The following is a 26,902-nucleotide window of genomic DNA, read 5'->3' as shown; positions in this document are numbered from 1 at the left end:
TCTAGGGGCTGGAGTAATTAAGCCAGTGAGAGACCTCTCTCTTGTTGGCTTAGAGTGGCTACACTAGAGAGCTTACAGCAGTGCCACTGCAAGCTCTCTAGTGTAGCCATGGCCCTGAACAGTTTCTCATTCTACCCCACCAATTTGTGTTCAGTCTTATGTGGGTGCTCCTGCATGAAATCTGTTCCAGGGAAACCCAGCAGGGGGAAGAGAGTTTGTACCAAAAATCCTCCTCAGGAGTGCTCCTGTTGCTCATCCTACTCATGCATGCTCCCAGGTTGATGTCTATGTAACTGCTGATGTCTTTTATTGCCAACTACACAATTTAAACACACACACCTCTTAATTCAGTGCGTTTGGGAAATAATGAGAATGAAAGGTGCCATGTATATGCGTTTGAGCATTCTGATCAGCCACCCAATTTACTAATTGGGACAGCGTGACTTTTCTGCTGTGTACTAGTCATGAAGCAGACAGACAAATCTGCATTAGTGCTTTTTTTTGTTTGCTCTGTTTCCCTAGTCTCTGTCTGTCAGATGTAGACTGTACGTGGTCTGCTTCTTGGTCTTATGGCATGGATGCTGTCTGAGATGAGAGAATTCAAATGCCTGATTTGATATATGCCTTACTCTGTTGATGATCTGCATTTTGTGCTGTCTGAAATTTTTCTGAGTAAAGGGCTTACCGTCCCTGAACTACACTTGGATAGGTAGTCTGACAAAACAAGGAGCTAAGCTGCTTGCCTTAAATTTCTCTGTTGTTCAAGTTACCAAATTTTTGTATACCCACACCTGCTGCAATCAGATGTCAAATAGTGGGAGGGAGTGCAAAGGTAATGCTTTGCCCACTCATGATACCGAAACAATTTGCTATTCAAGGAGGATTATGCAGTTATACATAATCATCCCTCATCTTCCTTGTTGATCAGCAGTAAATAATCAAGCATGTTGACATTTAGATTGTCATAAGTAGATTTAATAAGTTAACACTCCTGTTGATATGAATGGCGAGCAGTTTTGTTTCTCTGTTTTAGGCTGCCTTTAGACTTAGGGAGACATCACTGCATCCGTTTATGCTTGATTCACACTTTGAATGTCTTCTTCACAAATCTTTAAACTTAGATGCTTCTTTCTGATGGTGGCTTTTAAAGGAAAGTTTGGATTCTGGAGCACAATATTACATTTTCATGGAAACTGCTCTGGTGTGCTTAGCCAGCCCAGTTCAACTCTTGACTTAACTGACAACTCAAATCTACCCAACTTCTTTTAGTTAAGGCCGTTACCATAGTTGAGAGGTGGTTCTTAAACTCAGTGCAGTAACAGGGAAACATCACATCTAATTTGGGAATATTTTATTTTATTTATTCCTCCTGGCTATTTTGAGGAAAGGAAAGTTGGTTGGGTTATTTATTTATTTATTCTTTCCTTTCTGGCTTTTCCGAGTCAGTAGCTTCAGCTGTTATCTTCACACAACCTGAAGAGAGCACTTTATTTCTTTGTGTCCTTCCCTTTTCTTTGTTCGCCTTGCTCTGACGTGTGCCTGTTTCTCACTGCAGCTGCACATGATGCTTCCACAGCAGCACCCACAAGGAGCAGCAAAGTAAAATATGCTATCCTTGTCTGCATTACTGCTCCCATTGCAATCTGCTGCTGCTTCATGCGGTGTAAGCACCAACTCTCGCCTTTTCTCATCTTGCAGGAGGGGATGAAAAATATGGAAGTGTTTTTTTTCTCTCATCTTTCACCTTTACACTGCTCAAGTGCCCTAGTAATAGCAGGGGAGTGTCTGCTGCTCTCGTCCTGTGGTATGCCTAGCAGAAGCATCAGAGGAAGAAAGTCAGAGGAAGTACTGTCAAATTGGAAAGATCCTTGTGTATTTTATTCTGTAAACTCTTTGAAGCAATGATTGTACCTTACTATGTGCATGGACAGCACCTAACCCTGAGTTATCTTCAAGCTGTTAGGCACTACTGAAATAATGGAAGCAACTTGCTTCTGTTTTGGGGTGCTCTACATGAAGCATCAGGAAGAGGGCGGGTGCTACTTTGTTAGCTTTTCCATCCTCTTTCACGTCTTGATATGTCCAGTTTGGTTAACCTGAACTATAGGAATCCAGTTTGCGGGGTAGCTTAGCAAGAGGAGGGAAATGCAGACAAATTCATTCATAGAGATCAGCTAACTTCATTTCATTACTTGACTGCTTTACTCTTCTGTATCACTATCTATGAATTGGCTGATTAAGATTGGATAGATAAATAGATTGGAATTCTAGTCTTGATAGAATACCTAATCCACACACATGCATATAACACACACATCATATGATGTTTGCTCAGCTAGCCAGAGAAGATTATACTTTGGATTAAAGCATGTCTCGTATTTTGTCACAACATCTACAATGTCTAATATCAACAGGAATGTTTTCAAGAAATTGTTCCAGTGTAATCTTTTATTGAAAAGTTCCCTAGTAGTGCTTGCATCTTTATGAAAACCTAAAAGCAAAACAATCTAGAAAATGACCACCACAATTTTCATCTACTGTCTGAACTGAGTAAAATACACACACTATAAATGGTTTAAACCTCCTCCCCCCACACCCCTTCCGAAAAAACCTTAAAACTGAACTTAAATTTTTATTTTTAATATTTTAGGTATTTGTAACACAAGGGAGGGAAACATTAATATTTTTTTAACCTGACTGCATGTGTATAGCATTTTTTTGCTTTAGCTAACATTTAGAAGATGATACTTTAGATAATGTTTAAAATGTAAGACTCTGTCTGTCATTTCAATATTAAACACATCGTATTCTGCTCACTTTTTGTTTTTTAGTGGGAGACTTTGACAAGATCTGGCGTGAACACTGTGAGGATGAGGAGACTCTTTGTGAATATGCTGTGGCAATGAAAAATCTTGCAGATAATCACTGGACAAAATCTTGTGAAGGGGAAGGTCGAATTGAATGGTGTTGCAGGTAAACCTTTGTATGGTTTAGCAAGATATGATTGTAAACTCAGTCTCAAACTGGCAATCTGAGTCTTCAGTGCAGAGCATATTAGTAGTTTCTTGCCTTCTGTACTTATCTCTGGCATTCGTTTTAAAGTGTGGTTATTTTTAAGTAGGCATCAGATGTCCCATTGTTCTATCTTACTATTCTTAAAATTTTAGCAAAATCTAGCAAAACTTTTAGGTGATTAAACTGTTAGCAGCTAAACTTGTTACCAAGCACTAACCATATTCTTTAGTCTAAATCTGGACTCTCAAATTGAGGTAATACTGTTATGAAATAATTCATAAAGTTTTATTTGTAGAGGATTTTTAAAAGTTGGCTGCTGCTTTTTGTAGCTATACTGACTTTTTAAAGATAAATCTTTGCTATATAATAGTCACATGTTTTAATTATCTCCCAGTGGATTTGTAAGCATATCAATTTTTGCACCTGGATTTAATCAGAGATGTAGAATACAAAAATACGTCCCTGTGTTATCCAGTGTTCCATATATAAAGTATCTCTTGCAGAAATGACTGACTTTTTGTCAGAGAGACATTATGACTGTCTGAGAAACTGAAATTAGACCTATCAAAAGCCAGTATCTCTCTCAGTGTAAAAAAAAAAAAAAATTGAAGATTTTTCAACTTCAGGTTTCACATGATATAGACAAAATAAAAAGACAACTTAACAATTAAAATATCTTAAAACAAGATTCCTAGTACAAACAATGTTATCAATGTTATCAGAGATGGAGAGACGATTCCAGCTTACACCAGTCTTTATGACGGGGCTATATTCCTCCTTTCCAATAAATGTCTTACAAGTACTTGCTAAGCCTCCCTAATCCGGGAGACTACACAGCTAGTACATAAGTGCGGAAGAAGGTTGAATATACTTCTAACTGTAGCACTGATAAAGGTATCTTCACTAGATCCACATTACCTCCCCTTGAAAGCTAGGATGCATTTATGTATAGCTTATATGGGGAAAAAAGAGGGGGGAAAATCATTATACCTCACTTTAACGTAGTCTAGCTTTTGACTACTGCCTCTGGGTCAAAACATCTGGAAGTAATGAAGCCATTCATCATTTCATGTGTGTTCCATATGGAAGTCAAATGGCCAAAGAAGTAAGGATAAGTGTCTTCTGGAAATGATGCATTCTATAGGTAGTGCTGTTTCCGGCATTGTGGGTTTTCCTCTTTGAATAAGTGTCGTAGCTTTTAATGTGGGACGTGGTTATGAAACTCTAGTGATTACGTTTTTGTATCCTTTAAATGAATTACGTTTAAAACTGTTTTTCCTTCATTCTCAGTTTGTCATGCTGCTGCTGAGTTCAAATTAATATAGGTAAATACCAGTAATAACTTTTACAAAAGCCTTTGTCATCTCAAGGCTTGGTATAATCATAGTTTAATATAATAATTTCACTGCAAGTTTTAGATAACTTGTAGACTCAAAGTACCTATAATTGTAAGTATCGCTAAACCTCATTACCACTGGTCTGCTGAAATATTACTTTGGATATTTTCTTTTTTAGTGTATGCCGAGGATATTTTCAAAACGGCGGAAAGAGAAAAGCACTTGAAAAAGATGAGAAAAGAGCAGTTCTTGCATCTTCAGCCTTAAATGTTCACCAGACTCTCCAAATTGAAAATCCCTTACCCAACTTCAGCTTTACAAATCATGAAACCATATCGGAGGAGTAAGTTTTAACTTTTTGCTGTTTGTTTTAAAAAAAAAAAAAAAAAAAAAAGTTTGCAAGAGACATTTTTCCCCATCTTGTAAAATTGATTTCTGTGAAATTACATTGCCCTAATATATTTCTAATGCAACTTTTTTGAGTTTTATAAAAGGAATGTTTTTACTTTAAGTATATACAGATATTTCCTGAAGCATATTGATATTATCACATAACATTATCTTCCAAAAATAATAAAAATAGTGGCCCAGAACTTAGTCAGAATGACAGTTGTCCTTTTAATTTAAGGAAAAAAAACTCATAATAACCACTTGTGGAACAATCCTATCTTGTTAGTGTTCCGTGTAATTTATAACAACTTGGATTTGGACAAAGGCAACCATAGGGGGAAAGTGCTTCAGTGGAAAACTGCTTGAATATTAAGCACTTTTGAAAATCAATCCACTTTACCTAAATATGGACTTGGGTGTCTAAGATTAAGCTCCTTTTGGGGGGGGGGGAGGGGAAAGCAAAACAGCAACAGCCCTGGGCAAAGTTCTTGGACATTACCTATGCACTTCCAAATGACCTTGAAGCCTAACCTTTTTGAACTTCTTGGTTTCTTGATGGGTTTTTTTTTTGTTTTTGTTTTTTTTTTAAATTAGAGTACTGCATTTTTAAGATATTTTTCCCTGGAGGTTGACTTGTTTTTAACCTTAATTCAGAGTAACAGTCTATTTTTATATTTTGCTTTTGATCCTGAAATAAAACTACGTCTGTACCTTTTTATTATAGTTGTAAAATTTCTTATTAAAATGGGCAGGCAGCAAGAAATGTGGGTCATCAAATTGGTGAGAAGAGAGTCAGACTGTACAACTGTCACATACTGTCTTTAAGGTGCCACAGGACTCTTGCTGTTATACTGTACAACAAGTATGGTAGAGTAATGAGAACAAAAATATATGCTTTCTAAAAATAAAATCAGTAAATTTAATTTGGTTTATGCTCTTAAATTCATGGATCAACTCTTATGACTACTTATCTGCAGCATTTTGTTAGCAGTTTTGGAAGGGTTTTCAAGATTTTACTACTATGCCATATCTCCTGTGAACACCATGTATTGCATGTTGTATGTATTATTCGTTGGGGAAATGAAGGGCAGGTTAATAATGTTATTAACAAAGGTCTTATGTCCACATCAGTTGGTATCTTTGTGCCTTTAACTCTGTTAGAATGACTTGCAAATGCCATAAGTGTCCCTGTGCAAAATGGTAGAAATACAACAGAAAATTGACAATTTTTTCTTTTATTCTGTATTATGGAGAAGTGCAGTATCTACCCCATACTTCAGGTTGCAACCTGAGTGCCAGATTTCTCTTCCCTTCTTTCCTCCTCCCCTAAAATCAAACTAAGAATTATTCTCTTCAAAATTTTGTTTACTCTGTTGGAGTTACACTTGCTCATCAGTAGAAGATGATTTAGTAAAGGGGTAATAAATTATGGCATATAAACTAAAGAGATGTTCACCTAACTTAAACAAATAAAAATCAAGTAGAAATTAAGCAAGATTCATTGGATGATCTAATAGATAACAGGAATAGTGAACAGGACCAAAGATGAGGTGATTGGACACTTATTTAGAAGTTAACGTTTTAAATAGTAATATTGGCAGGACAGAGCTAGGAAGCAGAAGGAGCTGGTCAGGGGAGACGGTCCCACTCCAATTTTCCTGCACAGGTTTTGGAATGGAACAGGTGTGAACTCTCTGCTCTACTCCACCCTTCCCATGGCCCCTGCTCTGCTCTGTCTCCTATTGTGCAGCAGTGTGTATGTGCATAATATTTAAGGTCTGTAAGAATGGAATCCTGTAGATCTTAAGAGGTTTTCTTGGGGTTGAGGTGCTGGAAAGAACAGGAGGCTTGATTTAGTGTCTGAATTCAAGGTCTTTTTAATAATAAGAATGTTAAATCAGACTATACCCACTTGCATCATCTCCTTAATGCTCCCTACATCTACCTAGATGCATAGTTGTTTGTCCTTACCTGTATCTTATGGAGTGATTTTTTTTTCCCTGTCTTCACATCACACACTATTGCATTTCTATTTGTGAGGATACAATGAGTTGCTCCTGTCTTTGTCCATCAGAGCTGCAAGTGGTTACTTCATTAATATTCAGGATTCTGTGCTTTAGATCATTTGCCTTGTAAAGTATGAGAAAAGCAGTTCATCAGGGAAAGTCACTCAAGATGCTGGTAAGAGGAGTAATAACAGAGACAAGCCTAAGAACAGTGGGAGCTAAGCTAGACAAAGTACTTCAGGTATTTGGTCATAACAAAATACCAACTTCCTGTAATTTTGCACAGTAGATGAGTGCACACAGATCAGTATCTGGTTTTTGAGCACCCAGCAATACCAAGCCAGACTGTACAACTTATCTGAACAGACAGTTTGGCAGAATAATGGGAGCCAAAGGCACCAGTCTGAAACAACAGTCCATGGCACTATTAAACTGAGTAGAAAGTTGCATACTCTCTGATTGTCAACTTTGCACTTAAGTGATCTTGATGTGACAAACTAAGCAGGTAACTGTGGAGAAAATTAAGGCTGAGTGTATACGTACAGTGGACACACTTAAGATTTCTACTAATTAGAGAGATTAGTAGTTCTAAATATAGGAAATATGTCTCAAATTGAGAGATTCTTTAAAAAATGAAGACACTGAAGTACCAGCACTGTATTCTGAGGTAACAGAATGCAGCTGCGGACATTCTGTTGCTGGAAGTTTTAGAAGGCCGTCTGGGTCGAAACTACAATAACAAGTCAGTTGAGATTAAAATATGGTTCTGAACAATGAGAGTAAAAATGTCATCTCACTAAACAGGCCTGTGTATTGAGTCAAACCTGCTGACCCATGGTTTCCCTACTTTTTACAGCTGTTAGCTCTGCAGACCCACTAAAACTATTGAAGAGTAAGATGGATTCTGTTCTGCTTCATGAATCAACAAAATTCCCACTGCAAAATTTTATTATTGAGAATGCATGTATTGGAAATAGTTTGGCTAAGATTCCATGTTCAGTTTGCAGTGGAGAAGACACTTAGGGGGTAGAGAAGAAAGTAACACTGAGATGACTGCAATAATTGACACACTTGGGAGTCAAGTAGCAACAAGCAGTGAGGATGGGAAAACTATTTTGCCATTACTATTTAGATTTGGTATTTGTTCTATGTATATATCTCTGAAAGAATTTTAAATGTTTTTCTGATTTTATTTGCCAAGTATATTCAGTGGCAATACACTACATTAATGCAGTGTTATGGTTGGTTGGTTTATGTTATCCTCCTGCAGAATGGTGAATTGAGCAAAACTCAGACTTTTGAAACTTACAACCCAGGCAATCATAACTCTGCCCTCTTTTAGCAATGCCCCAGTATGCCCTGTTAATACATCTTTACTCTGCCAACCCACCATTGCTGAAATGTACACACACTTCACCTCCTTTTACAACCCACTCACTCGTACCCACAGGATTCCATTAAAGGACAAAAAGGGAAAAAAATTACCATGCAATATTCCTTTTGTCTTGGGGGGGACCTGTGATTAACTTATCCTTAGTTATGGTAACTGAAGGGTGAGGTCACATCAATCTTAATGAGATCTGTGATTTACCCCGTCATTAGAACCTCTCAATCGAACAGTACAAGACAGCAGAAGGAAACTGTTTTGTTGTTGGGGTTTTTTGGGAGAGGGTGCACTGTAACTTGGGAACTTCTTGGTCATATGTACCCAAATTTGGATCATTAATGCTATCAGTCACACCAAATTTTGAAGTAATTCAATTAACTAATCAGAGTTTAGAGCATTTAAAGAGTTGAACTTTAAAGGATATAGAATGGCAGGAATGGAAATCCTCTAGCCATTTTTTGAACTGGCATATGTGCACTGTAAAAAGTGTACATTTTTGTAAATACTGTTCTTTGGATCCCCAAAAATTTAGTGGGTGCCATGCATTGCCTTGGGTAAAACTCAACGGCGTGAGACCATTTTGACCCACATCACATCAACAGTTTGCTCTCAAGGTCTGCACACAAAAAAACACCATCTAGAAACTTTTTGAAAAATAGTTGTTTGGGAGGAGGGCTTATCTGTGCAACCCCTAACTCAAATTATCTCAAATTTGGGTCACCTACCCTACCTTGCATCCTCCTGAGGCACACTAAATTTCAAAGGAATCCAGCCAGCAACTCTGTCTTATAGGACTTAAAATGGTTGACCTTTAAACAAAAGTTGTGACACAACCTTAACTGTAGTGGCACTGCCATGCTATCATAATAAATAAAATGCAATTTTTATCATACTCTTGTGAACTGTTACAGGAATTCAAAAGGGATATGTAGCCTAAAATGGTTTGCTCTTGAAATTTCATTCTGCATTTCATTTAAATATATTTTATAGAAGAGGAATTGGAGAGTTCACACTGCCCTGAACAATGACAAATTAAGGCTGTGGTTCTTTTATGAGCTCTGCATGGGCCCAGCAGTCTGCCAGCATAAAGCCTATTGCAGGACTGGGGTCCCTCCACCCTTCCACACATCACAGCTATAACTAGAGCAAGGAGCTTTGTTTGCTTCTTCTTTCAGTTCAGGAGGAGAAATTGTCACACTCGGAAGAATGTACTGTACTTTTGCACAATACTGGAGATGACACTGATGTACCTTCTTGCGTTGTTCACAGCAGAGTATTTACTTATTTTGAAAAATGTGTAGTTCACAGTGTAAGTTGAGTTATTAATATTATGAGACATTACTGCAGTGGTCTGTTATCTAAATCTTGTCAGAGAAGGGGGTAACACTATCAAGAACTAATAATGGGATTTATTGCTACATGTGCCTTCACCTCTAAATCAACAGCTCAGATATGGTACTGCTGAACAGCAGCTAACAGTTCTTGCCTTATGACTTTCTGGCTATCTGCCCATTTTCTAAGGGGATAGATGGCCACATTACAAACAACAAACACAATTTACAGTAATTTGGTTTCTGTTAAGACAAGGTTTTAATGGTCATGGCGTTTGAATTACATGTTATGCTTGACGTGGCCCTTCTGGGAGAGTTGAGGCATACTGTCAACAATGTACACCATATCTGCACATGCTGTTGCTGATTTGAATCTCTTATCAGGCGTGTTAAGTGTTAATGACTTTGCACTTTCTAGTGACTGAAGTACAACCATGAATTTTTTTTGAAGTCTTTATAAACATTGAAGTATTCATTCTCCCGCTAGCTATTTTTGTGTAGGTGACTATAAATTGTTAATCTTCTAATATATAAATATGCATTATATATGAAGACTGGAAAATAGATCACTAAGTCCAACCTGACTGAAGCACTAATGGGCAGAAGAGGAGGATTTTTGGATGGATGGATCATTAGAATGCCTGTGATGAGGACCCTGTTTTGAATGATCAAATACAAATCTCTTCCTCTTTCCCTACCTAGCTTACACGCTTGAAAAGTATGAACATGTGAGCATGTAGAAATGCAGTGATTTTTGGCAAACAAGCAAAAGCAGCTAGGAGTGTTAATGGATGGAGATTATAAACTGAAACCTGTCAGATAAATTCTTATCACTGAAATGTGAAAGCAGATTTGTTTGTTTATACCGAGAGCTTAGAACAATGCCTGAATCTCCCTTTTAGTAAAATGGGGGAAATACTAACTAGAGTATTGTGGTGATATTTGTAAAGTACTTCTCGTTAAAGATGTTTTGTGCAAAATATTGATAGTTTACTATCTGTGGGGATGTACCTGTTTGAAAACGTGGTATAGAGAAACTTGGTACTACCATGATGGTGTTAATTGAATTCAGTATAGTAAGAAATGGCATAACAGAACAAAGCAGTAATAATTAAAATTCAGGAAAGCAATCTTTGGAGGAATATAGGTACGTAGCGAGTATGATGCAACGGGCATATTCATCCATGAGGGTGGAAAAAGGAACCATAAAGAATGGGCAATAGATTATAGTTCCTCTGAATAAGGATATTGGTAGTTTTGTTACAATATAGTGGCTTCATGAAGGACATTTTCAAAAATCAGGTTAAAAAATACAACCTGTACAGAAAAGGGAAAGACGACCAAACAAGAATAGAATTGTTGAAGACTTGGAGGGAAAACGGATTCTCGGATGAGTTAATTACTAGCCAAAGTTCTGAAGGAAATAAGGCATTTTAAAAATATATCAAGGGAAAAGGAAGTACTAGAGAGAAAGTAGGCCTGCTCTTAATAAATGAGGAAGTGGATGAAATTAACTCTAAAATAGCTGAGACACTGAACTCTAAAAATCTGTTTTCAATATGAAAAAGTGAGGCTCACAAGTAACTGAAGACCTTTTAAGTGTGGGAAATCTGCTGCTGCTTAAAGTAGTGTTCCTGTGGATGCTCCGCTTCAGGTATGCATGTGCCTTCAATTGGAGATGTTAGGTAGCAGTGCAGGTTTGGCCTGTGCATTTGCCCTCCTCTGCCTCGTGCTTTGCTCTGCCTCGTGCTGGCTATATAGAGCTGTGCAGGTGAAACACCCCTCTGTTCTTAACCACCTCAGCCTGAGACCAGTGTCCAGGGTGCCTCAACTGCACTTTTTTATAGTTTTACTTAGCTTAGTTAGAGAGAGGAGTAATTAGTAATAATTAAATCACATTTTTTGTTTTTGTTGTAAGAACCATTGATCTTTCCATTCTTTTACCCTGTGGTGAACTTTAGATTGCTGGATGGCTTTGCCCGGCTCTCCGGGGTTTAAACATTGCCTTTTATGTCAGGAGGCTATCTTGGTGAGTTATGGGCACTTATGGCCTTGAGGAGTTGCGTGTCCCGCAAAAGTGTAATTTTTGCCTGGCCTTAAAATTGAGAACCAGAAGATTAAATTGTGCCTGATCTTGATAGAGAGCTCCCTCTGTCCAGCTTCTGTCCCAGGCCAGGGAATTTCCCCCATCCCCAAGTGCAATGGTTTCTAAGCAAGTCTCATAGACTTTCAGACCAGAAAGGACCATCATGATCACCTAGTCTGACCTCTTGCACATTGCAGGCCACAGACCCTCACCCACCCACTCCTGTAATAGACCCCTAACCTCTGGCTGAGTTACTGAAGTCCTTGAAGTCACAAAGACTTCAAGTTACAGAGAATCCATCATTTACACTAGTTTAAACCTGAAAATGACCTGTGCCCCATGCTGCAGAGGAAGGTGAAAAATCCCAGGGTCTCTGCTAGTCTGATCCCAGTGGAAAATTCCTTCCTGACCCCAAATATGGTGATCAGTTAGACCCTTAGCAAGTGGGCAAGACCCCCCTCTCACGCTCTCTATAGTGACTCACAACTGGGAGTGCCCAACTCACATCAGACTGTCAGAAAACACCCCACACTGGTGATATATTCTGTTAGATCTCAGCAAGCCAGTAACAAATCTGAACTCCTGTATCACTGTACCAGTCTTGCTATGAAGTCAGACTGTCCCCTTAGACTTTCCAGCTTATCTTGCTACCCAAACAAACTGAACTTTGTGATTAAAGGCTATTAAAACCAAAAATCACATCACATTAGGTTACTTCCAATCGCAAATGATCAGTCATTTACCCCAGATCAGTTGATACTCCAGATCTTACACCAAAGACCAGGCTGGCAGCCAGTTCTTCAGGACACATTGTTCCTCTATCAGTTTGACTGGTATGCCTATAGGAAGGAGTGGGAGATGGAAAGAGAGCCCTGACAGTTCCTCCTTAATGGTACTGCTGATATCTGATCATATTAATGACATTGAAACTAGGAACAGATTATTGAGGGAAGTACTAAAGAGGTTGAAGATTTTCACTGATCATAGAGTGATTGGGGGAGGATGAGAGAGATGCTCATCAGGAGCAAAAATATTAAGATTGGATCTCTGACTTCTTGTAATAGATAAGGTGGAGGAGAATCATGCAAGATCACAATGACCAATAATCAGTCTACATTCTGAATACTCACATTATGAGAAACACTTTCATTTTTTTAAAATGTTATGTCTTCATCAGGCCTCTGGCCCATGTGAGAATCTTTAGTCTCCTGATATGAAAGATTGTGCAGAGCCATCATGTTCTCTCTCACAGAAGTTTCAAGTTTTGACTTGAAAATTCTACAGAACACTTGGAGGATGAGGTGCTCTATTTAACAGAATTGTCACCCATGCACCAACTTCTCCATATCCAGGAGCAGTTTCCCTCCTCACTAACAACAGATGTTGCATATCTACTGTACATCATTCTTCTTTTCTGTCTAGAGAGAATGCTATGTGCTCACCTCTTAATTTTTATAAGGTTTTGAAAGATGATGCATCAATACTAACAAATAGCGGGTTATACTGTAATAGCCAAGGGAATTTGCCAGATATTCTTAAGAAAAGGATGACAGACAAATTATTAAATGGTATTTCTACCTCTAAAGATGAAGCTGAAAAATACCATTTGAATCATTTCACTTTTGATTCTGTCTTGGAATGTTAAAGGTGAGTGGATGCATGAGCTATGTATGATAAGTCAGATGGGTTTGCAGCTAGGTTTAGGTGGGAGGAATCTTGTGTAAACTCAGCACCTGGTTTTGTATATTACTTAGTAATGGCTTATAAACACATGTATTCACCTTATAGCCTATAACTTGGATAAAATGTTTGCTCCAAATTTTCAGATACACTAACATTCAACAAAATAGTTTGTCAGTAAAGATCGCAGGACAGTTTAATTTTTAACAAGATGGAATGATTTAAATCAGTGCTTTGAGTCATAGAATTGTAATCACTATTTGAATCAGCAAGCTGTAAACCTTGATTTAAATAATTGATTTGCATTTGTACTTTTACTTTCCTAAAGATAGATTCATTCTTGTTGAGTTGCAACCAGATATAGCCTTTACACTAAAGCTTTCTTTTTGCTAACCAGGAAGATAACCTATATCATTACTTACACTATTTTGTCACGCATTTATTTAACATATACTTACATAGATTCTTGGTTTTTTACATTTTTTCCAGCATTTTTTATGCCTGGATTTGTGTCAAGCTGCATTTGGATGGAAATTGGAATTCAGTTAAATATACAAAACCATATTTTTTTTAAAATGGCTTTTTGTTAGTTTATAACAAGTTCAAATGTGCTGGCTACATAAGAAAAAAAAGTAAATATAATCAAAACGTGTTTTGCATTTAAAACCGATTTATTATACAAAGGAAATATTAACTGTAGTTGGTGAATTGACTGTTTCTGGTCATCATGGGACAGGGTTTCTCAAGTTCTTAGGCACCTAAAGATAAAGGTAGTTCTATAATGTGATTTCACCACCAAGCACCTAAGAAGATTAGGTAGCAGTCTGCATCTCCAGGTGCCTAAATATATTTTAAAATCTGACCCAGTGTCCATCAAGTTTTTAGAATTGGTAGATCTCATCCTCTCCCACCTGGTTTTTATTGGAAAAGGAAGTAAGCTTTCCAGCTTTTTCAACTCCCAGTCAGTTTCTCAACTTTGAATGAACTAATCCAAATGAAGAAAATATCCTCTACCTGCTGCCTAAACTAAAACAACAACAAAAAAGCTTTTCTGCACAGCAGAATCTGAAAGTACTTACATGTGGAAAAATACCAGCATTTGCTCCATTGTAAAGAATGTAAATAACTTAAATACTTAATGCAGTACATGCCATTTTGACATATTTATAAATGTTGAGTTAATCTCTGAAGTTAGAAGTTTTTGCACTTATTCTCTATGTAATTTTTTTTTTAAGTAGCACCCTTAACTTATCAAATTTTGAGGAAGGCTCATTGATGCAGCATACTTTCTTATTTAAATGATTTTAATAGATTCTAGTAGCTTGAGGACTTAACATAAAACAACTTCAAATTTAATTTTAAATAGTTTATTTTTAAATGAAAATATATTTAAATTAAATACAATCTGATTTTAATAATCTTAAATAATATTTGTCTTAAATTTAATCAGTTACATAGGAGAACAACAAAGTATCTGAAGGGTTTTTTGTTTTTGTTTCTGCACATCTAAATATAAGTATTTTATAGGAGAGCACTTTATTTTTGTGGAAATTGCTTCCCAACCTGAGAATTTGTCATTTTCATTTTGGAGTGAATTTTTATCACCTAACCATTGAAGCCAATGGAAAGTCTCATAGGATCTTAACTGATGGGACTATGTGTAGTATTAATTCTGTTTTTACATGTTTCTCTTGAAATCCTGCACTACTAATCATATTGGCAACAGTTGCAGGGGGGGAAAAAAGGTTTAGTCATGATAAATCCACAATTCTGTAGAATTAAGTAAGTGAAGTGCTGTTGTGATGTGACTAAAGTTGCTGCTGTTACAGAATTGAACAGGTATTATATTGCAGTTACTTGCAGGGAAAAAGGCTGGTAGATGTTAATGATTCTTATTGGCATGCACATATAAAATATATTTAAATGTCCAAGAATTCATCATAATTTTGGTCCACCGGGATGCTACTAATATTAAAACTGATTTTCAGTATCTCATTTCTAAGATCTTTTAAAGGCATTTTATAAAAAATAAACAGTAGCTTACGTTCAATAATTTAGTTCAAATGCAACTAGTACAGTTTGTCTGTACTTCATGTTTTACTATATTTTCTAATAGTTTTAGAAGTAAACATATGAAATAGGCCTGGGGAGCACATTTCAATACAATACTAGTAAAAATACTGAACTTGTTAAAATTCTGCCTTTTTAAAAACACTTAAATTTCGATCTGGTGCAGATAAGATTATATACAGGTGTGAAGCATTATGTGGTGCTGCAGTGCTTCTTTGAATGTGTGGCACTCCCAGATATTCCCAGTGCACCTGAGTACAGTCTTAAAAATAAGTAATAATAATAGTAGTATGTGTATAGATGTGTTTATAACAAAGCTTAATACTTACAAACAGTTGATAAATTAGAATCTTGCAGCTTAACACACATCAACCCACAGATCAAGAAAAATTATGTTCCAATAATTTGTCATAGTCCATTCTCTTCTCTCATCCTACAAAATGAGATTTCATTCATCAAGTAATACAGGTTTACTTACCATGAAGCAGAATAATACATTGGCAAAAACAGGCAGTGTAAATATAGGTGGGCTCCATATTCATTCCTCTCAGTATTTTAAAAGTCATATCATTACCACAATTAGAGAACTGTATAACTACGTAAAAAAGCAAAGAAAATAGAAGGGAACAAGACTGAAGGGGGAAGAGAGAAGGCTGTGAAAAAAAATTACCAGCATGACAACTTCCCCTTTTCCATAGATCTCATCTTATATGATAAAGAAAAAACAGAAATTGCATACAGCAATAATATTTGACTGACAGTGCAAAAATAATAAGTTGGGGTTTCCTTAAATGGCCACAGAGAAGTTTTGAACCAAAAATCAGTCTTTGAAAAATATAGGTTTAGGAATAAACAAACAGTGGTGCTGTAAGAAAATGTAGCAGTCTTACTGTTATCAACAAATATCAAATGTTGCCTCAACTGTAATGAAGTATAAGAAGGTCCACCATTATTTTCAAGCAGAAGACAAAGTGACAAGTTTTGAAACCTAGCATCCTAGAAGGTGCAGCTGTAATGCTAGCTATGGAATTTATTTGTTTGTTGTGGAATGGGAGACAAAAGAGGACTGGATGTATTTATTCTTCTCTGAGTGATGTCTCTATGGGTGCTCAACTTTAGGTGTGGCAGTGCCTTTGCATGTGAGTCGGAGATTGTCAATAGCAGTGCCCGTTGGACAGCACGTGCACCTCCCCAGCCTTGCACAGTGCGCGGGAAATAAATAGCACTGTGCGGTCTGACCACCCTCCATTCCTTATTTACCACTGCGGTCTGGAACGGAATCCTTAGCAGAGCCCATTTTCTTTTTTCTTCAGATGCTGCGATAGTCATCTTTCCCTTACATAGCTGGTTTAGATTTAACTTTTTCTCTTTCCTTTTCTTTCAGAAAATAAAAATTCAGTTTTAGTATACAGTAGGCTTCCTTTCCCCACTTCCCTTCCTCTCGAAAGGGAAGCTATCACCTCATTCCTATGCCCGGGTCACCAAAGTTCAAGATGTGTGTGTTGTGCAGGGCTGCATTCCTCATAATGGATGGCCACACAGAGTGTATTTGCTGCCTGGGAGAGGGTCACATCTCTCAGAATGGCTCCCACTGCTTTAACCTAAAACCAAGGGCAAGAAAAGACAGAGACAATAGGCTCCAACTGATCCTAATGGAAAAGTCCCTTTAAGCTGCATCTGAACTGGGGTCTCCTTCATCCCTGGTTAGACCCTCATGGTTGACAAGATCATCTAATGATCCCCTCTCTCCACGCCCAAACAAACGAAAAGATGTTCTGACCGGGCAGAGAGCAATAAGAGAGTGGCTCCTTCCTCGGATCCTGAGCTGCAAACTTCAAGAATGCCATCTCTGGCTAGATGCGTGGTGTCAATGACTTCTCACAAAGGGCATGGCTCTGCAAAGAGAAAGTTCTTCAATCCCTCTGGAGAAACCTACAGACCATGCCAGAGCAGACCACCAATGATCAGTGCCATCCTTTGATGGTACTGACCAAAATGAGTCCTGCACCTCATCTATGGCTCTGAGATCTTTCGTGATGCCAAAGAAGCCACCAGCACCCTCATCGGCACCAACAAAATTGCCAGCACTGACCAAATTGTCAACACCAGCAAAGATGTCGGCACCAAAAAAATCCCTGGCACCAACAAAATTTTCTGTACCAAAGCTGCCGGCACTGACCTTGACACCGGCAAAACCAATGACTCTTTTTTGTTTGTTTGTTTGTTTTGGTTTTTTTAAAATCTCCTCAGTGCCACCTACTGGCCTTACTATACCACATACTATGGCACTGTGCTGTACGTCGGCACCAATAATGCCATATATTTCACATGAATTCATACACACCTCAGATCTAGGGGTATCTGATAATCCGGGAGTCTCCACTGCTGAGTCAGAACTTACCACAGTCTTCCTGTCACTGGAATCAAGCCATGCCTCATTCTCTCTAGTAGGAACTGCTCCTCCTTTCCCTCGTGACTTAGAGGAGGAAGAAGAGGATTCACATGCACACCCTTCAACATCTCAAGGAATGCAACCTTGGCAAGGACCTCCCTGGATGCAACCCCACATCCCCCCTGCACAGAACTGGCCATACTGGGGTTTTTGGACCATGTACAGACTTCAGTTTGGCAATCCCACAAAACAGCATCCTCCATCCATCCCATCCCTTTCACTCTCCCAACCTCTAGAGGTACAGTCCTCACAGACACAAGACGAACAACCAGAGGAGCAGGAAGAACAGGATGAGGAACAAATGTCACTGGCACTTAATTTCTCATCATCCTCGCCAGATGAGGCCATCATGCCACCTCCCACTGCGGCTGATAACTTTAGACATTTCTAAGATATATTCCGGAGGATGGCAGAAGCACTACATATGTAATTAGAGGAAGTCAAGGAACAGCATCATGAAGTAACCGACATCCTCCATGCCACCTCTACAGCAAAAATCACATTACCCATCAATGGAGCACTACTTGAACTAGCCAATCTCTTCTGGCAGACCACAGCCTCTATTCCACCTACATGCAAACGTGGATAGAAAATATTATGTGCCTGCAAAGAATGCAATTTTTGTTCTCTCACCCAACTCCAAACTCCCTAGTGGTTAATGCTGTCCATGAAATGAACTGCCAGTTTCAATCCCGATCCACTCATCCTGATCATGAATAGAAAAGACTGGACTTATTTGGGAGGAAATCTTACTCATCCTGCCACCCTCCAATTTAGAAGCTCCAGCTATGAGGCCCTCCATGAATTGGAGGAGCTATGCCAGGACCTTCCTCAGGCCAAAAAGGAACAGTTGTTACCTCTTATAGCTGAAGGACATCTAATAGCCCACACGGCTCTCCAAGCCTCCCTAGACTCCGCTAGTATGGCAGCCCAAAAAGCTCTTCTGTGAAGGCACCAACAACTCACTGCATTCCCTCTAAGATTCGAAAGCTACACTAAGATCATTGGGGATATATATACCCTTCAACCAAAGAGGAGATCAGGGAAATACCAACTCCCTCCTCAAACCTGACTGTAACCTCACTACCCACAACAGCACTTTTCAATGATGCCATCAACGTCCTTCCAACAACCTTAACTACAGACAGCCCACTTCACAAGGGGCGACGTCTTGCACATCTTCTAATAAACAACAATTTTGAAGGTGTGGTAGAAGGTCCGAGAGAGACTCCACTTATTCACCTTTTCCCATCAGCTACAACATAGCAAACAGACTATCAGTTTGGCAACCAACTAGCTCCATTCTTACCATCTTGGATGCTCACAACTTCGGACAAATAGGTCCTGGAAATAATCAAGGAAAGGTACACCATCCCCTTCCTAGCTATGCCATCCTGCCAACCCCTTTCCCCATCCCTTTTCAGGGATCCCTGTCACGAGCCCATCCTTGGAGAGGAAGTAAAACATCTTCTTCAACTGGATGCATAGAAACTGTCCCCACACAGCACAGAGGAGAAGCATTCTACTGCCACTACTTCCTGGTCCACTTTCTTAGTCCAAAAGAAATCCAGCAGGTGGCGCCTCATCTTAGACCTTCACAACCTGAACAAGTTTGTCAATTATTAAACATATAGTGAGCTAAGAACATACTAAATTTTACCTAAGGTGGGATACACTAAAAATACAAGTGCAGACAAAAATCCCCTGCAAATCTCCTCTGGTGCTTCAGAGTTATGATCTATAGAGAGAGGTTTTCCTCCAAAGTGCCTGTCAGCTCAAAATCAGAATATTAAATGCATCATTCTGTCTTGGTGATGCGTCTTTTTTTTCCTTAGCTAAGACTATGGTTAACCTAAATCCATTGTCTCTTGGTAGTGCAGTAAAGCATTCATGTCTTGCTCCAGTTCTTTGAAGAGCAATCGTATGGGAGGATGAATGGAGGATTCTTCCATTTGTGTAAAACAACTTGATACATATTATCAGGGCCTGACTTTTTTCAGAGATGCTCAATCTGTGTAGGTTAGAGTGGGCAACAAGTGCATTTCCAATAGGATTGTAGCTCAACTTTATTCTAAAGTTTAATTTCCCCACACCACCACCTCTCCAAATTTTTCTCCTTAATGACACACTTTTTTGGAGGGTGTGCAAATGCCTGTCTGACCCAATATTCTGGAGCCCGGGATATAAAAGATTCCACTCCAACAATCAGTCTCCCTTTCTCTGACAACTTGAGTGGGTGCAGAACCCAATCCTCTCCCTTCATCAGAATGTGTTAGGGTAGTTTAAAATATTTGTCTAGTACCAAGTTTATAGTTTCTGGGTGAAGGTGGTTGTGTGGCTTGACTTTTGACTATTAGGTTCCTTCCATTTAGAAAGCTGGGGGGAAATAAGTCGGGATCCAAGGCTTGTTGCCCTGACAAAATATTCATCCAAACTTGTTGTGATAGAGGAAGTCTTGGGGGACTGAATGTTTTTAGAAGGGAAAGGCTTTGATTCAGGAGTCACCCACAAGTGATGTGATGTGATGTGAAACAGTTCTTTGGGTTTTTGTACTCAGGGTGTTGGGTAGCTTTTCTGTTTTAGTCACAAGGAAGTTCTTGCATCCATCAGGACAGGAGGCCTTGGGATCCCTTTCCTGTCATTAGAGCAGCCAGTTCATGGCACTCCTTGTTGTTCCTTTAAGTAGAACCAGGTAGATTGAAGAAATATAGGGACAAACAAGAATCCAACAGTGTGCATTAGTCTTCTCAGTCAGTCAGAGATTTGATCCAAAGGTGGTTTCTGATTCACCTGGCATAAACAGCCACTGTAGGGCTTCTTTGGATCCATGCTGTTCAGATCCTCTCAAGATGATGGGGCCATCTCAATCCAGGAGACTCACATCCTTCATGTAGAAGACCTGTGGAATAGTCTTACCTTTGCAGAGCTTTCTCGGGGGATCTATCTGTGTAAGGTCCTGCCTTCTCCTTCCTGCTCCTGCCAAAACTTCTACGGTTGTTGCCAGAACCTTTTTAGTCAACGTTGAGAAGGCAAAAAGAGCAGTTAGTCTTGGTTAGATTTCTTAACTAATTTAAGAGAAACTTTAAATTAAAATAGAAGAACGTCTTACTGAGTCTCTCTAAGCTCTTTCTGCAGTCAGAGACAGAAGTACTTAAAAGACAATATTTAGACTTTCTGGTAAACATCCATTGGGTTCAAGAGGTTTGAGAGAGCAATTTTGAAATAAAATGTCTAAATGAAAGGAATGCTAACAAGAGGCTTTATCACCAGGAGGTGCACTTCATAAACAGTTCAGTTTGGGAGTCAACTGTAGGGTCACACCATGTGACCAAACAGTTCTGAATGCTATGGAATGGGAAGGAACAGCTTGTATCAGTCAGTTGATCCTCTTCATGCTAACTCGCAATAGCACTGAAGGATATGCAGAAGACTTTTTTGGTTACCCAGCTACCTTTGCCAGACTATGAGACTATAGCATAGGGGTCTAGCAGGTTGCAGAGTGAAAAGTGTATGAATGTAAAATTGCAATCAGAGCTCGGGCAATCTACAAAAGGATAAATTTAGGATAAGATTGCCAAAACTGTCTGAGGAATTTGGGTGTCCAAATTTCAGTTACAGCTTTGCTCTCCTCAGCAAGAAATGAGATCACTTTAAGCGGTGCATATTAAGGTAGGCTTTAGCAAAAGAGTTGCTTCATTTTTTGATGTTGTACACAGCACAACCCCATGAAGAGAACAGAGCAAAGATTTACTGTGCTTCAGTCATGAATGTTTTAAGACTGACATCAGAATAGGACCCCAGCAGCAACACTGAAAACTGCCTTAATCAAGGAGATGATGGAACAGTGCAAGAGGCTGTAACCAAACAGCCTGATGATTCCTTCATAAGTCCAGACTTAGAAACTGGTAAAACCCATCTCCTCATCTGTCCTACACAAATAATCCAGTGGAGAAAAGGGGAAATACAGTAATGGAGGAAAACTTTATAGTTGCTTATGGCCTAGAAGAGAGTACATACAACTACAACCTGAGATCAAAGGGAAAATTAATCCTCTGGAGCAGAAGAAAAGCAGTAATGGAGTTTTTCCAAGAGGCCATTTTCAGGGAGCAGCTTTTGGGCTCCTCCTATTCTAGTAATTTCTTATTTTCTTTGCCCTTATCCTGTAGACCTTGTCAGGCAGACTGTACCTAAGTCCCTATTGTGTACTCTTGAATTTATTTCAAATTGTTGTTTTCTTTTGATGTGGAAGTGAAAGAGTTAAGAGTCTAAAAGAAATAAAATAGTTGTAGTAATAGAAAAGGAATTCATGGCTCCAATATTAGGAAATAAGTTTAGGGAAACAATGGGTTAACCCTCTGCCAAAGAAAGGGAGTCTGTCTTTCTTTCACCCTCTGATAAAGAAGGGGAGTTTTTCTCTGCTGAAGGAAGAAGCACTTATCTAGTCATAAATTCTGGCTTCAGGAATTTCACCAGACAGGGGTAAAAGGGAGGGAGAGTTTTCTTATCTGATAATGTCAGCACAAGAATTCCATTAGAGAAAGGACAAGAGGTAGGGTAGGAAAGCGCATGCTTAAAAAGGTAATAGAATATTAGCACACACCTTGCATAGAAAATTCGCTTATTAGCATGAACATGGATCTATATGTTGTATGTGGAAGAAAATGTATGTAACAGGCGGTCGGGAAAGTTGTAAACCTTTTATTACACAGCCAATGGGGAAAGAAGGGAGGGATTTTCTCGGCCGGGATAGGGAATATAAACTGTTAAACAAAGAAAGGGGGGCGCGCTCCTTTCAGAATAGATTTTTGTTCTGGAGTTGTGCCCAGCTTTGCAAACCTGTTAAAGAAATAAATGTAGTTTGTTTTTACTCTTTACCCGCTTGTATCCGATGTTCTTTATAAGACCTTTTTAGTCCTAAGTGGACAAATTGAAAAGGAATTATTTACAGAAGGAAGTGAAAGCACTTCATGTCTCTATCTTTATTAAAATTCTGATTTTCCTACAAGAGCCCTATGTGAAAAGGACAGTTTTTATTTCTCTGCCTCAAGCTGTGAGGCCCGTTGTCTTTTTAGCCCTTGCATAATCTTTTGGTTGCACTAAACTCACTTTTCTTAACTGCAAATTTGTCAGAGACTTTGGAATCATTAAGAGTGAGGTGTTTCTCTAGTTATCTAATTTGTAGAAGGGGCTGCTCTGCTTTCTTTAATTTTTTATACCTCTCAAAATACTTCATATCATACCAGCTGAAAGAATGGCAAAGCCAAATTCATTTAATTAATTCAGTGACACCTGCACTGTTATGAAGATATGAAACCTGTGCTGCCACTTCATAAATTACTAGTACATAGACTGATTACTTGTTTATATTATAGGTTCAGATTGGGCCAATATGAAAATATGGAACACGTAGTCAAGCCCCCAAAAAACTTATTATCTAAATATTTTAAAACAATAAGTGTGACACAAAATCCAACAACAGTCAGTGATCAGGGTAATTAGCACTAACTGTGTTAATTCTTTCTTTTCAAAATATTGTGAGCAGCTCTAGTCAAAACAACAAAGGTTCTGTAGCACTTTAAAGACTAAGTGCTACAGAACTCTCGTTGTTTTTGCTGTATACAGACTAACACGACTAACCCTCTGGAGCACTAGTCAAACATGTTCATCTCTAGTTTAGAATAAGATTTTGGATTACCCTCAGTTAGTAACTTTAGTTATCACCTGTTTGTAACCTGCATCCAAGGAAAAATAGCTAATTTAAGTCATCTCATTACATTAAATTAACTTTAAAAAAATTTGGATCTTATAAGGATAATATACACATTGGTAGATTCTGTAATCTGAAGTGTTGTCATACACAGAGATTTCTGAATTTGAATAATTTATTTAAATAGCTAGTATTGTACATAGCAAAAATAGTTTTTAATGTTGGGTCTAATGCTGTATTCTGCAATTAAGAGCACTGACATTTTGCTATATATACGATACTGACAATTAAGGTAACATTGGACATTTACGATGGCAAATCTCTACCTGTAGACATTGAGAGAACACAAATAAAAAATCTCACGGTGAGGAAGCTTTTCCTGAAACACTTTATACATTTTTTTTAACCTCACTACTACTAATTTGTAATCTAACGTATGTGTAAGTAAAATTATTTGTGTCATGTGTGCATGGTTCTTTACAAAGAGAACAAAAATGCTATATGTAAAATAATACTTAAATCTTTATGTATTTAGAGATTTTATGTGTCTTGTTCGCTTGAGGTATTTTTAACCATAATGTGAAACTAGTTCAATTACTCTTGAAATCAGGCTAACAAAAACAAGGGAGTTCAAAACACACAATATTCCTAAATCTTTATGTTTAGTCATTGTAACATGTTGGTGTAATTTCATCCTCAACATTTTCATATTGATAATTCTGGTTCAGCCAGTGCCCTCGGTAGCTCTCACATTTTGAAAAATTGACTCATAGCACCAAGGTAAATACTGAGTTTTGTGGCTGCTGCTTATCGTGCTGATCAGAATGGTTTAATTGTTGCCTTGTGTTCCCCACCCAGTCTCTGTGTTGTGCTCAGCTGTTGTGTCTCATGTTATCCTTAGTCCCTGCCCTGAAGAACATACAACCTATCTCCTTAGCACAGTAGGCCTCCTCTAGGTGCCTTCAGAGTACAAATAACTTTCCCCTCTATTACTTATTCCACACCTTAATGTTCTACCTTCTTTTGCTCTAATTGTCTGAAATGGTAATACAGAACATACCTTCAACAAATAGCATTTGATAAAACTGAATTTCTGCTTTCTTAGGTTGCTGCCCCCCTCAGGAAAGACTAGATTACTTGATGTTGGCAGCTGCTTTAATCCATTTCTGAAGTTTGAAGAATTCTTGACTGTCGGCATAGACATTGTCCCGGCTGTTGAGGTATGTAATGTTTGCTGAATTTATATTTAGTTTGAATTATGTATTTTGGGGGTAATTTCTATGGTAAAAGACTTAAGGGAATATAGGTCTGTTTTTAAAAGTGGGTATTCTGAATGGCTTCAGGGGCAGGCAGGGAGTGAGGAAGGCCACCAATAGGACCCATATTGATGGGGAAAATCTTTTAAGATTGATAAGTTTGTTAAAACAACCTAAGCTTATCACATTGATCAGGCCCCTATAATATGAATTATAGTGTTAAAAGAAACAAGGGAAAAAACAGGCAAATCCTTAGTAGTCACTTTTAAATTTAACTAGAAAGTAGTAAATATATAACTTAGTTTAAAAAGGGTCATGTCTAGACATGCTGGGTATTTTTAAAGGCTGTTTTCATTTTTTCACTAGCTAAGAACAAGCTAGAGAAGACTTGACTTTTTTTTCAATTTATATACTTAAAATAAATATGCTGTAATCAGAGCTGTTGGCTGGATGCAACAAACACCACAGAACTTATGGCTGAATTTAACATTTGATTCCCCTCCACCCTCACAAAACTGCACTAGCTTAATTAAATCTGTGCAACACAACTTCTTAGCTAAATCAGTGCAACTTCTGTATTTTGGACAGGTCCTGAAATATTTTAAACCTGCTGTAATCATTATGTACTGCTTTTGTCTTCCCATCTTCGCCTTGCTTATGTTAGAGAGTCTGGTTAATGCTCACTAACAGAAAAATGAGTGCCTTCAACAAGTGAGTCACATGATAGAGAAAGGGATAGATTTTTATTTTAAAACTTTAACTACCCCCAATGTCTCCAAGAATCCTGAAGTGAATGAGCAATTTCATATTTTTTATTTTAGAATTGTAATTGGAAGCTGCTAAAGATTACAACTAATCCTTATAAAGCCAAAGTAAAAATATAAAAGCAGCCATTGTGAGTAGTGCTATTCAAATCAGTGGCATGACCAAATTTGATTGAAAACAGAGGGAACAGTCATATTTGAACACAGTAATATTTCAGCTTTCATATTCTTTGATACCAATTCAGACAGTTCACTGTGGGTGTGGAGTCAGGAATATATAGAATAGATGTGGGTCCAGTAATATTAACAGCATGAGGATAATGCTGTCTTTTGGGAAAGATGTACATTCTGTTGTTTGCTGCTGCTTTGTGTAAAGGCTCATTGTTTGCTGCTGTATAGCTGTGCTTAGCAGTGCATGCTCTGTATGTTAGTGTAATCACCACACTCAATATTGGATCCCTAAAAAGATTTATGTGCCTAAATCCAATATTTAAGCACTACTAATGCTCAGCTCAGCTGCTTTTTAAATGTAGGTGCCTAAACTACATTACCCCAAGGAGCATGTGCATAGCTGCCTCAGTCTAGGTGTCTGGGTGCCTATCTCATGCCCAAGTCCCAATGGGATCCTCAAACTAGGTGTCCCCCCCACCCCCCCGCCATCTTGCCTGTACAGCCTGATCCGATGTGTGGTCTGAGGATACTTAACCCCATACAACGCAGGTTGTAGGGGAGAAGTGGGAGATATTTCTCACTTATAAGGATTTGTCCACAGAGACTTAGTCCTTGGAAAGCCAGGATTGAATTCTACAGCGCACTAACCTCTCTGCTGCACGTTAAGTTAGTGTGTGGACCCTATTGCTGTGTGCTAAAAGTTCTCTAGTGTGCTTTTATCTGTTGCTGATAAACGCTGATGTCTGTTACAGCAGTATTCAGAGCACAATAAGGAACTTTAGTGTGGAGCAGCAGCATCCAAATAGTGACATAATGTGCAGCAAATTACTACACTGTACACTTACACTGTGGCTTAGCATGCACTAAATCTCTGTATAGACGGGCCCTAACTTTTAGCCCAGTGATTAGACCAATCTCCCTGGATGTGGGAGACCTGGATTCAGTTCATTTCCTTCCCCTCTGCCTCATGTGGAGAAGGAGATTGAGCCTGGGTCTCTCACCTCCTAGGTGACTGCCCTGAACACTAGGCTATAGAGTAATTCCCTCTCTTTCTGTCCCCATGCAATACCTATATCCCTTTGTGGATCTGGCCCTTAGTCCATGAACCCTTACTGATTTTCTTCTATTTTTAAAGCTAGTTAAGGTTATATTAGAAAAATTGGTTTGTGCAAGTCCTATATATAATATTTTCTGTACAATTTAACGCTAGTCTCAACTATTATATAAAGAAATGTAAATTTCCAGACATG

At 38.4% G+C, this 26,902-nt stretch overlaps 1 protein-coding gene across 1 annotated transcript in view; it reads left to right on the top strand.

Moving 5' to 3' along the window:
* Positions 1-26,902, top strand: part of BMT2 (base methyltransferase of 25S rRNA 2 homolog) — a 50,908-nt gene that overhangs the window by 17,284 nt on the left and 6,722 nt on the right. Inside the window, exons 2-4 of the mRNA XM_067564234.1 lie at positions 2,832-2,973; positions 4,531-4,695; positions 24,567-24,681. Of these exons, the coding sequence (XP_067420335.1) occupies positions 2,832-2,973; positions 4,531-4,695; positions 24,567-24,681 (422 nt within the window). The remainder of the gene's footprint in view (positions 1-2,831; positions 2,974-4,530; positions 4,696-24,566; positions 24,682-26,902) is intronic.

The sequence above is a fragment of the Emydura macquarii genome, unplaced genomic scaffold (genome assembly GCF_026122565.2).
Source record: "Emydura macquarii macquarii isolate MOO-44397 ecotype Brisbane River unplaced genomic scaffold, CSIRO-AGI_Emac_v2 contig_2636, whole genome shotgun sequence".
Lineage (NCBI taxonomy): Eukaryota > Metazoa > Chordata > Testudines > Chelidae > Emydura > Emydura macquarii.
Note: the sequence above shows the minus strand (reverse complement) of the source record. Positions and strands in the feature narration are given on the sequence as shown.